At 37.7% G+C, this 13,805-nt stretch overlaps 1 protein-coding gene across 1 annotated transcript in view; it reads right to left on the bottom strand.

The window, feature by feature from the left end:
• PIWIL2 (piwi like RNA-mediated gene silencing 2) overlaps nt 1-13,805 on the bottom strand; it is a 67,340-nt gene that overhangs the window by 40,409 nt on the left and 13,126 nt on the right. The window contains exons 10-11 of the mRNA XM_036032670.1: nt 1,025-1,213; nt 348-432 (exon numbers count right to left, since the gene is read on the bottom strand). Coding sequence (XP_035888563.1) covers nt 348-432; nt 1,025-1,213 — 274 coding nt within the window. The remainder of the gene's footprint in view (nt 1-347; nt 433-1,024; nt 1,214-13,805) is intronic.

The raw sequence follows: 13,805 nt of genomic DNA, 5'->3' as shown, positions 1-13,805 counted from the left end.
CTTATCTTAGCCTGTCAGTCTCTAGCGTTCACACTTAGAAGAGTCAGATGTAAAGGCACTTTTCCCCCAGCTCCAGCCCTCTTAAAATGGCTAAAACGTCCCTAATGAACCCAGTGTTTTGATCTTCTTTAGCAGAAAATTCTCATGATTCCTTAATCTAACGCGCTCACATGGCCATTTAGCTCATTACGGAGACCTCAAAAGCAAACCCTACAGAGGTGGCACATCTGGCTAGAAGACAGACAAAACTCTACAACAGCCTTCTCCAGCCATGCTGTAATCATTGCTGCTTGGTTCCCAAGGCCATGAAGAAGGCCAAGAGCAGCTGATGGATTCCCCCTACTCACCGTCCCTTGGCTATTCTGTCTCTCACTGGGTCTGTGGATCAGCAGTGGCTGTTCCTCTTCCTTAATTGTGATCCCATAGTTTTTGCTACAATAAGACAGGGGCAGGAAAAATCTTCAGAATCAACATCACTATCACTACTCTTATAGCAACATAGTTTGAGTCTTTTAACCATGTCTGAGGTACAAATTTTCATACTACCCTTGTCAAGAGTCATTTTAAACTCATCACAGCATATTTATAATTGGAAAAGCAGGCTCAAATTACTGCTGCAATTAAACAAAGGAGGAATAGGCTAATGGTCAAAGAAAAAATTTGTTTAAAACTGCATCAGGCTAAAGGGCTTAGGCAACTAGAAAGGCAAAATGATAGTCGAATGATTAATGACTTTCATTTAATCTCTCCGACCCGACTTCTAACCAAACCAGCAAAGAAAATACAATTCAAAAGTCCTGAGAATAATTCACAAACTTCCAAAAGTACTAAAAGTAATGCAACTGTACAAGTGGCATACTGAGGTCCAATCTCACAAAGAAGTTAATTCATTCTTAGGCACACCGCCAGTCCAATTATTTTAAGTGTCACATTTTATGCCTCTATGGAACACAGTTATCTTTATGCAGAATGGTAGTCTATGTCCTCCCCCTACCCACCACCAAGCCCAATTTCTTTTCTCAACCTGTAGTATTCCAAGAATGTGATCTCCTTCCCATCAGACAAGGTGAAGGTATCTTTTGGAGTCTTATTCCAATCCACATCATCAATACGATAGGTACGGTTGTTGTATCGGGTTATAACAATATTGCCAACCAGAAGCTTAGTGCACTCATCCTGGAAGTTTTCTTTGTCCTGCTGATAAATGGCATGCCTTTGGAAAGAGACAAAAGACTTGTGGATCCATCTGCTTACACAGAGCTGTGTCAAAGGGATCAGGAATGCAAATAAGTACTTCAGGGATACACTCACAGCTATAAGCACCAAAAAGCTCCACCTTTTCCGCCCCTTTTCTTTTTAACATTACCAAAAAAAAAAAAAAACCCCAAAAACAAAAAAAAACCAAAATACTGAAAGGATTAAAAATCAAATTTAAAACAGCAACTACAAATTAATAAAAATCACTGTATTCCTTAAAATAAGGTACCTCATTCATCAAAATGATCATTATTTTGTATCATCATTATTAGGGAATAGTCTACAGAGGGATAATAAAACACTCTTTAAACTACATCTGTCCCTCCTAGCTGAAGGAAGAAACTACAGTACTCATCAGAAGGGCAGCACTGAAGATGCTAAAGATGCAGAAATGAAGACTCATGTAGACAAATGTACCTTGCAGTAACCTCTCAAACAGTGCCATAAACAAAGCAACATAGGAAACTTGCAAAAGAATGTCTGAATATGCCCAGGGAGTCAAGCAAAGTTTACAGAGACAGCTGATACCTGAAGGAACAATGTGCCAGGCAGAGGCACCAGGGCAGAGGAATGAATGAGTGCCACTCCAGGCAGAGGCAGTGATATGCAGGGGACAATCAGGGACCTGGGACTGGGGAGGACGAGTAGGTAAAAGAGGGACAGAGGATGCTAAGTGCAGGTTACAGACACATAGGTTCCAAGTGTGAACTGCCTTGTAAAAGTTAAGAAGCAGAATCTGGGCTCTTCTCTGTGGGCCATTGTCACAAGGGAATGAATATTCCTCAGGAACATGAGACCCTTGAGAGGTCATGAGGGGGTGAAGAAGGTTCCACAATCAAAAACAATGAATCCATTCTGCATATTTTATAAACCTTTTTTGAGATTTGCAACATATATTATGAGATCAGGCTGCTAAAAGAAATATATTGTTTCATTTACCTCCAAAGAATAATTCTTTTATTTTCTATTTCTTATTTTGAAATAATTACAAAATCAAAGGAAGTTGCAAAATTTGTACATAGATCTCAGTATGGAACCAATATTGGTATAATCTTGTTAACTAGACAGACCTTATTTAGTTTAGTTTCTTCTCTAAAGATTTCATTTTTTATTTTTAGAGAAAGTGGAAGCCCTGGCTGGCGTAGCTCAGTGGATTGAGCGTGGGCTGCGAACCAAAGTGTCGCAGGTTCGATTCCCAGTCAGGGCACATGCCTGGGTTGCAGGCCATGGCCCCCAGCAACTGCACATTGATGTTTCTCTCTCTCTCTCTCTCTCTCTCTCCCTCCCTTCCCTCTCTAAAAATAAATAAATAAAATCTTAAAAAAAAAAAGAATGGAGAAAGTGGAAGGGAGGGAGAGACAGAGGGAGAGAAATACGTATGCATGAGAGAAACATGGATTGGTTGCCTCTCACACACCCTCAACCTGGGACCTGGCCCACACACAGGCTTGTGCCCTGACCAGGAATCAAACCAGTGACATTTCGGTTTGTAGGATGATGCCTAACACACTGAGCCACACCAGTCAGAGCCCTTTTCTGTTTTTACCATTTTGTTTTGCATACACTGATTTGCATGTGTGCGGTCCCATGAATTTTCTCTCATTTGTAAGTCTGTGTAGCTCCTACCACAATCAGTCACAGAACTGCTCCATATCACCAAAAAGCAACTATTTCATGTTACCCCATCACAGTCATGCTCCTTTCCCTTCCCTAATCTGGGTTCTCTCTGTTTAGTTTTGTAATTCCGAGAATGCTGTATGAGTAGAACATCATCTCGCAACCTTTGAGAGTGACATTGTTCACTAAGTATAATGACCACGAGACCCACCCAGGGTGTTGTATGTATCAATAACTTATTTGTTTTTATGCTGAGCAGAATTCCATTGTATGGAGGTACCAGAGTTTGTTTAACCATTCACCTGCTGAAAGACATTTTGGTTGTTTCCATTTTTTTTGCTATCACAAATAAAGATGCTATGAACATCTGTGTCTCAGTTTTTGTGTGAATCTAAATGTCCATTCCTCTGGGAAAAATACCAAGAATGACTACAAGGGTTCTACGATTAAATGCATGCTTCATTTTATACAAAACTGCCAAAAAACTCTCTGGAGTGGCAGAACCATTTTACATTCCCACTCGCAGTGTATGAAGGAACAGTTTCCCTACATTCTTCCCAACATTTGGTACAATATTTTCACTACAGCTTATTTTAGTTACTCTAAAGGTGTACACTGACATCTCACTATAATTATAACTAGCATTTACCTAATGGCTAATGACATTGAATATTTTTTTCATGTACTTAATTACCTTCTAAAACATTCTTTAGTAAAATATCTATTGCCCATTTTCTCATTGGATTGGTATTTTCTTTCATCTTTACTATAATTTTGCTTAAAAAGTGTTACATGTTCATTGTAAAATAAAAATAAAAACACGATTATAAAACAGAAATTAAACATGGTTTGCAATCCAGTCTTCACAGAGACCTACTTTCCTTCCCTCAGCTTTCCTTAAGTTTGTGAATACTAGGATTTCCAAAAGGAAGTGTGTAATCAATCATATACACTGTTTTACAATTTGTTTTTAACTTAACAATATCATTTAGATAGTCTTTCGTGTTAACATAAATACTGAGTTTCTTAGAACAAACAATTACTTTCAAACAAATAATTTTTGATCCCAAAGAATTAAAATATGCTAGCACTGGTTTTGATTTATGAAGACAATCTGGTACCGGAAGAACCTATGAACATACCAATGTAATAATGATTGTAAGGAATTTAAAATGTAGGTGCAATAATGACATTATGATCATTTTTTTAAATGGAAGTCAATTTAGCAGATGTATACTGAAATATTTGTAAAAGAAACATGATGTCTGAGATTTGCTTCAAAATATTTGTTCAGAGGAGGAAAATGGTAGGAGACGAAAGGAAATGAGGTTGTCCATGAAGTACCAACTGCTGAATCTATAAAATGGGAATGACAGGGTTTACTATTCGCTCTACTTTTGTAAATGCTTAAAATTTCTCACAAACACTTTTAGAAGTCAAGAAATACAATTAAAATATAAATACTAGAATACTGGCAAAAAAAGGGAAAAATAAAAAAACAACACTAGGCTTTCTAATTCTAGAAAAGAAAACAGCGTATATTATAACTTTAATTCTTACTTTCATTGATGTTCAAAAGATTACTGAATCTATGGAAAGACAATAATTTTAGAGCAACAGAGATCGCTTTAAGGGAAAAGAAAGCATGACTGCCAACTTTTAGAAGTCCTAGCTAGCAAAGGTAATGGAGGCAGCAAATTTCAGTCTGGAAATCGAATTTATAAATTAAAGAAAAACACGGGTTTACAAAATTTTTTAGTATTTTGAGAGAATGACAGAGATGAGTATGATAAAGGATACCCAGATGTAGAAGACAAGTCCAAAAGAGAAAAGATATGTATAAAATAACTTATGGAAGAGAAATAATCAAAGAAATAAAAAGTAACTAAGCTGAAAGGTGGGATCAAACTGAAAGAGCTCAAGAAACAGTTGGCAAATTAATGAAAAAAAAAAAAAAATGACCTGGATCTAAAAAGTTCTGAAAACACTGCATTTCAAATATCAAAAGAGATAATGAGTGAAGAGTTTCTTTTGGGGGTGACAAAAATGTTCTGGAATTAGACAGTGGCCTTATTTACCTTTCACTGTTTTTTACACACAATGATTTGTGCACATACTACATGCCAGGGAATTAAGCACTTAAAAATGGTACATTTTATGGCATATTAATTACATCTCAAACAAGATTTATAAACAATTCTTTTGGCACTATTACAATTTCAGCATTTTCTCCATAAAAATCAAGCATAAAACTGGACAAAACTGTAAAAATCACCACTTTAGGATACTGGAAATCAACCCAAGGTAGACAACAAATTGAGAAGCATTTACTTTTTGACAACTGCTGAAGTTTCTTGTGAGAACAGGAGGAGTGTGTAATCTCCCTGCCGGGGGTGGACCCCACTGAACCCTCCCACCACCACTCTGGTCACTGAGAAAGTACCTTTGCCTGCCAAAGTGGGATAATACAACCTGAGGGCAGGGGTAGCAATGCATGGTAAGCCGGGTACAAATGGCTGTGGGGAAAGCCAAAGTTTGGTTACCCTAATGCAGTCCAAGTTGGGATAAACTGCAGACTGGCTAGAAATTTAACAGACAGAATCTGGAAAATAAAGACATAGAAGGGCTTATGATAAGCTCACCACACATCCTTGGTTGACTGGGAAACTTACATATACTCAGGAAAAAGCCCAGACAGATGTGAGAACTACCTGTAACTTTGACTAAGTTCCACAGATTCATCGGCAGAGGATAGAAGTCTCATGGGCTCAACCTATAAGGTACAACTTCAGCCCAAATCACTGTGTAAACCAGTAGGCTATACAAAAGTGTAGCCCCAAGGAAGGGAGGTTAAACTAAAAAGATAAGGATAGGACAATTAAGCAGAAACATCAGTAGCTACACATCACAGAGGATAAAGAGCCCACAGTTTAAGTAGGGACAAATCAGAATTTTTTAAAACTCAGAAAAAAAAAACAAAATCCAGATTTGCTACAATATATTATCTGAAGTGTTTAGTTTTCAATTATATACTATTAGATATGCAAAGAAACAGGAAAGTGTGACCAATAATCAGGAGAAATAAAGTCAATTGAAACTTATCCTGAAGAGCTCAGATATTAGACTTTGCACACAAAGAATTCAAAGCAGCAATTACAAGTAAGTTGAAATAACTAAAGGAAAATAAGATGACAGTTGAGTCAACAAAAATGGAATCTCAATAAAGTAATAGAAACTAAGGAGCAAAACAGACAGAAATTATAGAATTTGAAAGTACAATAATCAAAATGGAAAGCTGGTATGATGAGCTCACCAGCAGATTTAAAACAGAAAAACAAATAATCACAGACATAAAAATAAATCAACAGAAGATATCTGATCTAAAAGACAGAAAAAGATTCAAGACAACTGAAGCCTCAAAATCCTGTGAGACAATATGAAGAGTCCTAAAAACATGTAATAAGAGGTGCAGAAGGAGAGTAAGAAACAAAATATTAAAAGACACAGTGGTTTAAAATTTCCCAAATTTGATGAGAAACATTAACTTATAGATCCAAGAACCTCAATAACTACCAATTTTGCTACACACAATGAGAGCTACACCTAGACACATCATGGACAAACTGCCAAAAGTCAAAGCCAAAGAGAACACCTAGACAGCAATAAGAGAAAAATGATGTATTATATACAGGAGAAGCAGTATGACTAACCACCTACTTCTCATCAGAAACAACTGAGGCCAGAAGGCTGTGTAATGACATGTTCAAAGTACAGAAAAAAATAAATGTGAAGCAAAAAAACCTGTATCCTGTGAAACTATCCTTCAAAAATGAAAATGAAGAATCCAGTCACAAAGGACCACATACTGTACAGTTTCATTTATATGAAATGCCCAGAGCAGGTTAATCTATAGAGACAGAAAGTAGATTAGTGGTTCTTCAGAGCTGGGAAGGGGCGTGGGAACAATACAAAATATGTTCTCCAACCACAACAGAGTAAGACTAGAAACCAGAAACAAAAACAGGAAATCTCCAAATATTTGGAAATTAAATAGCATACTCAGTAATCTAAAGAAAGCACGAGGGAAATAACCTGAACTGAAAGGAAGCAAAACTAGTATATCAAAAAATCAGGGGCTGTAACTAATGCAGTGGTCAGAGAGAAATTTATAGCTCAAAATTGTATGAGAAAGAGCCCCGGCTGGTGTGGCTCAGTGGATTGAGCACTGGCCTGAGAACCAAAAGGTAGCAGGTTTGACCCCCCAGTCAGGGCACATGCCTGGGTTGCAGGCCAGGTCCCCAGCTGAGGGTGTGTGACGGGCAGCCAACTGATGTAGGTCTCACACACTTGTGTCTCTCTCTTTCTCCATCCTTTCCCCTCTGTCTAAAGGTAAATAAAATCTTTAAAAAAAATAAAACTATATGAGATAGAAATAAATAACCCACACATTTATGACAAAGGTGTCGAGGTAAATCAGTAAGAAAGGCATAATTTTGTGATCACTGGATGTCCACATACAACAAAATGAACCTAGATCATTACCTACTATCTTTCACTAAAGGTAACTCAACTGGATCACAAACCTAAACGTAAGAGTGAAAACTGTAAGTCTAAAATAAAACATAGAAAATCTTGTGATCTTGAGTTAGGCAATAATTTCTTAAATATGACACCAAAACATAATCCATGAAAGAAAAAAACTGATATATTAGACTCCATCAAAATAAAAATGTCCGCTCCTTTTCATTAAAAGAAATGAAATTAAAAGAAATGGGAGAACATACTTGCAAATCATGTATCTTTAGGGACTTATATTTCCTTTTTTTTAATCTTCACCTAAGGATAAGTTTACTGACTTGAGTGTAAGGGGAATAAACTAGTAGGATACTATATCAATTATGCGTCAAATTTTTTTTTAAAGGGACAACCCATCACTTCTGCCATATTCATTAGAAACAAGTTAACAGATTTAGCCCACACTCAAAAGAGAGTTACAGAAGGGCCAAGAGTATAAATACTGGGAAACCACATCTAGACACACTGCAGTAAAACTTCTGAAAACTGAAGACAAAAGCAAAAAAGGACTTAATACCTTTAGAAGACTCCAGTCACGCCAGTAGTTAGTTGATTTGTCAACAGAAACACTGTGTGCTAAAAGATGATGAGATATCCTCGAAGTGCTTAAAGAAAGTAACTGCCAAACCTAGAATTCTCAGTTTAAGGCAAGAAATAAAACACTTTTCATTGGGTTGGCAAAAAAATTTGGGTTTTTTCCTTAAGATGGCTCTAGTAGTGCTTGTAACTTCATTCAAAACAGTTTTGTTAGATTGTATTATGACAGCTGTCTTATTAGTGTGCATTTTTCTAAAAACTTATTAAAACAGGTGAATTTTTGAGTAGCCATTTAAATATTGAAGATGGAAAAAAATACACATTTTTCACCATATTACGCTTTATTATTTCAAGAGGTAAAAATGCAACTGAGCCCTGGCTGGTGTGGCTCAGTGAACTGAGTGCTGGCCTGCAAACCAAAGGGTCGCCAGTTGGATTCCCGGTTGGGGCACATGCCTAGGTTGCAGGCCAGGTCCTCCACTGTGGTTGCATATGAGAGGCAACCACACTTTGATGTTTCTCTCCCTCTCTTTCTCTCTCCCTTCCCCCTCTCTAAAAAGTAACTAAATAAAATAGTTTTTAAAAATGCAACTGAAATGCCGAAAAAGATTTGTGCAGTATATGGAGATGCTGTGATTGATCAAATGTGTCAAAAGTGATATCCTCACTGGATGATGCTTCACAGCTGGTCAGGAAAACCAGCTGAAATTGAAAGTGATCAAATCAAGACATTAATTGAGAACAATCAATGTTCTGCCATGCGGGAGATAGCCAACACACTCAAAATATCCAAATCAATAAAGTTATTGGTGAAAATGAAAAATGTCTTTTTATTTTACTGAAAAAGCCATATGGACTTTTTAGCCAACCCATTATTAAATAAACAAAAACTGAGAGAATATGTCACCAGCAGATTCTACAGTAAAGGAAATACTACAGAGAGTTCTTCAGGCAAAGGAAAAATAATCAGATTTCTAAGCAATATGAAAAAAATGAAGAATATATAAAATTTCAGAAGACCGAAGTAAAGAGAAGCTCCCAAAGCTTCCAAGGGGATGTGGGGGTAGGAACCTACAAAATTTCTGGAATCAGAAATCAGAATGGCTTTAAATTTCTTTCAGCGGCAAATCAGAAAGCAAAACAATGGAGCAAAATTGCAATGGCATTTTAGGGAAGTTCAGCAAAAAGATTCTAAAATTAATTTGGAAAATAAATGTGAAAATAGTTATAGAAAAGATAAAGGAAGATAAAAACATAAATGAGAAAGAGCTTGTGTTACCAATATTAAAATAAATTACTAAATTACAATAATAAATTGTTCAAAGTGTAATACCTATACACTATTTAACAGATAAAGTTGGGAAAAAATATGGGAAAAGAAAAAGAAGGGATGAAGCAATATCAAAAGAGAGTTTTGAGCTTTCTCAAAGAATATAAATAAGGTTAAAAAGATAGAATGATGGTATAGGAAATGGCTGCTTACTCACCTAGAGGATAAATAAGTGGAAAAACCCGGAAATAAGATGCATTCAAATAGAACATCACTATGACACCCAAAGAGTTAAATTTAAATAAAGAAACAAATTTCACTGTGAAAGAATATGCAAATGTAAATATTCTTTTTTCAAAAAGAGGCACTAGAGAAATGCTTTAAAAATTCTGAGGGAAAACTATCTCCAACCTAGAATTTTATGCCCCAATTTTAAGGTAAAATAAAAATATTTCAAATATGTAAGACATCAAAAACATTTCCTGCAATACAGCCTTCCCCAAAACAAGCAAACCCAGAAAAAAGTAGTCACGGATCCCAATGACGGCAGATCTGCTGGAGGGAAGGAAGCCCTCACTGCAACCTGGAGGAGCCCCAGGGCCATGGCTGTCCAGCCGGCCTTCAGAGCAGCCAGACCCAACCAAAGCGAGTCTGGTTTTCACAGACCCCGAGATTTCTAAGATGATACTGAGTGATGTGGGGATGGGTCACTACATACATTACAGTGATCCCTCACCTATCTCAGGAGTTACATTCCAGAGACTCCCATGACAGGTGAAAATCCATCAAGTAGAAGCATTATATTTATTATTTATATATATTTTTAAGGGCTTTATAAACCCTTCCCACACCCCTATAAACCTTTTCTACTCTCTTATTAACCTTTCCCACACTCTTATAAACACTTCACATGCTCTTAAAGACTTTCTACACTCTTAAACCTACACAATTTTAACAACATATAAAATTCTATATGGGTACTCACCGATGAAATATACTACAACTTGAATGATGAAGATCATGAATTATGTAGTTGTGCAGTACTGATGGCGATGAAGATGATGACAATGAAATGAATGCACTGCATAGCCAAGAAGAGCATTACAGCTCTTCTGAAGGCACCACTTCATCAAGGCGCTTCATCAGGTGGTACAGTATCTTCGCCCTGGGCAATAACTTCTATTTCCGCTAAAGGCGTGGGCATAACTGAGCTCTTCATCCGAGTGATGAAGCGTAGTTATGGGGAGTTGCTGGCACTGCTTTTTATCCGCAGAGGCAGCTTCTCCATGCAGACAAATGCTCTTGAGTCCAAAGCGTCTCTGAAATTAGTCAAATCAGCACTTGTTGGCACTGAATGGGGTTGGTCTGGTGGGAAAAACACTCGATGGTCCTGATTCTGCATCGTCATCCTCGTCGTCATCCTTATCACTGTTGTGAACATCCATGCTTTATGATAGTTGCAAAAAACTATCATAAAGTTTCTTGGCCTTCGTCTGGATGGTGCTGGTATCCAGCGAGATATTTTTCTTCCTGCAGTCATTTATCCATAGGGCCAATGCAGACTCCATCCTCACAATGGCCTTATTGCAGGAAATGACCAGCCTCTTTGCAGTCTTGTTAAAAGTTGTTGTTGGCGTAGACCTAATATTCTCATCTTTCTTTATGTAGCGAACAGTAGATTCGTTGATCCCTAATGGAGGCCTACAGCCATGTAGCTTCTGCCTTCCTTTAACATGTTGAGAAGTTCCACCTTTTCTTTGCTGTTCACTGCCAGAAGCCTTAGTAGGCATAGAACATTTGGGTGGCATCGTAGGGCTTGAAATAAATTCAGACCTTTATGAAAATTTCACAAAAACACAACACTGCAGAGCAACACTACGCACTGCAATCAGACATCGATGTGAAGTGGGCAAGGACAGATGCTGAATGTATGGGCACAGTGCTGGAGAGCAAACAGACTGACGCTACGGTCACTGAGCCAATCAGCGCCCAGGATACACAACACAGTGCTACAGTTGGCCGCCTTCCATTCCATCAGCCAATAGTGTGCCGTGTACAATCTCACATTGGCAAACTTGTGCAAGCAGTAATGGTGTACTGCATTTCCATTGTGTACAGTACGGTATTCATCCGCTGATGAAATACATACTGTATTTTATTTCAATTTAATATTCTTTTAATATGTTTGAATTAACGTTTTGTATAGTTTTAAATTTTGTAGGCAAAAATAATTAAAATCATAAGTATTATATAAATACCTATATATTGCAAAATCCCCTGATATAGCAAAAACTCTACAATACAGAATCATATATACTTTAAAAAAAAACCTGTGATACAGTGAAGCCGCAATAAGTGAACCACGATATAGCGAGGGACGACTGTACTGAGAACTCAGTAGCAAAATATAAAACTTAATCTTATTTGGCAAACTTTGGTTGGCTCACTACCCTTTGAAAAATACGTGATCCATCCCTGGGCCATCCCTGGTACGGACAGAAACTGCTGCATGTCTAAGGGCAGAGCATTTCTGACCTCTAGCAGAAGAACTGCTCTTTCGTGGTCTCCAGTGGTTCTCAAGAGCAGAAAAGGTACAGGGGAGGAGAGGTGCAAAACCCCAAGCCTATAACAGCAGTAAGGGTATCAGGGAGGACTCAGACAGCAGAACCCCACACCTGACACCATGGTCAGGCTCTCTGTGCCTGAGTGCTTGGACACTGCAGCTGGACTGAGGACCAGGGTCACAAACACCGCAGGGTTTGTGTGCAGACATAATGGGGCAAGGTCTGACACAGTGCTTCCAACTACCTTGGAGAACAGGTGCTCAAAGCTAGGGGTAATTCTATTTAGACAATCCAAGAAATAGAATTTGGGAGAGGGAAGGATGAAATTGACAAAATAGCACTGGAATGTAGCATGAGCAGAATTTGAGGTTAAATTAGTGGCGAGTACATAAACAATTATGTACTTAGAAAAGGAAGAAAGACAATTTTTATATCCAAGTTAAACAATTACGCAGAAAACAAAAATAATCATAGCATATACTACATAGCTCACCTATACATATAGATTTTGCATTGTCACAATAAAATAAAGACTAAAAGTTTTACGAAAGTAAAGAGTTTTTTACTTTTTATAAAACTCTTTACAAAAGTAAAAGGTTTTGGGGGGGTTTTTTTAAAGATTTTTTTTAAAGATTTTATCTATTTATTTTCAGAGAGGGAAGGGAGGGAGAAAGACAGAGAGAGAGAAACATCAATGTGCGGTTGCTGGGGGCCATGGCCTGCAACCCAGGCATGTGCCCTGACTGGGAATCGAACCTGCGATGCTTTGGTTCGCAGCCCACGCTCAATCCACTGAGCTATGCCAGCTTTTACTTTTACAAAAGTAAAACTTTAATAAAAAATAGAACAAATTTCAATAAATGGAAAGACATGCCATATCTGTGAATGGGAAGACTCAATAAACATTATCCCCAGTCAATGCTAATTAAATGCCAGTGACTTTTTTCTTATTTTCACTAAATTACTCAACAAATCACACAAAACAGAATGTGGGTGGTATTCACTACAAAAATTCTGAAAATGAAACTCCTTGACAGATATTAAAACCTAATAAATTAAAATAATTAAAACAGCATCACACTGGTGTTAACCAGTGAATCAAAATGAAGTATTCAGAAATAATTCCAAGTATTTTAGAATATGACAAAGGTAGTGATTTAAATCTAAAGAAAAATATTTTTCAATAAATCCTCTAATAGCACTAAGACAATCATGGTGATCCCACCAAGATAAATTCCAGAAGGTTAACACTGGAAAATGTAAAACATAAAATAACTAGACCTATTTAGGTAGAAAGATGAAGGCAGAAAACATAAATAGTAATATTCTTGAACACTTACTATATTCTAGGAATAAACTAGGTGCCACATGACAGAAGAGACACAGCCCCCCATGATCAAAAAGAGATAGCATAAATCATTACAAATTCCCCCCAAAAGTTTGAGCCACCCTCAACCTCTGTCACAGCCCGCATCAGTGAGGAAATTGGCTGAATGCTGCTTTCAAAATATACCCAGAAGCCAAGCACTTCTCAGCACCTCACCTGCTGCCTCCCTCATTCCCCCAGAGGATTACAGCAACCTCCAGGTTGGTCTCCCCACTTCTTCCCAACCTACGAATTTATTATCCCTATACTCAAGTCACACCACTTACCTCCTTGCTACAATGCCTGCATCTGACTCTGGAAAAAAGCTAAAATCCTTACACTAGCCCCACAGAGTCCTCTGTCCTCCAGCTGCTCCATCCTTCCATACTTTGACCTGGCTCTGGTCCAGCCACATGGCTTCCCTGCCTCTTCCGGAATGAGCCAAGCATATACTTCTGTTTTAAGACCTTTATCCCAGCTGTCCCTCTGCCAAAGTCCCTTTTACCTATACAGTCACCTGGCTAACTCATTTCCAGCAAGAGTTGGCTCAAATGAGCTTGATTACTCTACTTAAATTACAGCTCTCCACTCCCACCCCATGGGCCCTCCTCTAGTGCTC

The sequence above is a fragment of the Phyllostomus discolor genome, chromosome 8, assembly GCF_004126475.2.
Source record: "Phyllostomus discolor isolate MPI-MPIP mPhyDis1 chromosome 8, mPhyDis1.pri.v3, whole genome shotgun sequence".
NCBI classification, from domain to species: Eukaryota; Metazoa; Chordata; class Mammalia; order Chiroptera; family Phyllostomidae; genus Phyllostomus; species Phyllostomus discolor.
Note: the sequence above shows the minus strand (reverse complement) of the source record. Positions and strands in the feature narration are given on the sequence as shown.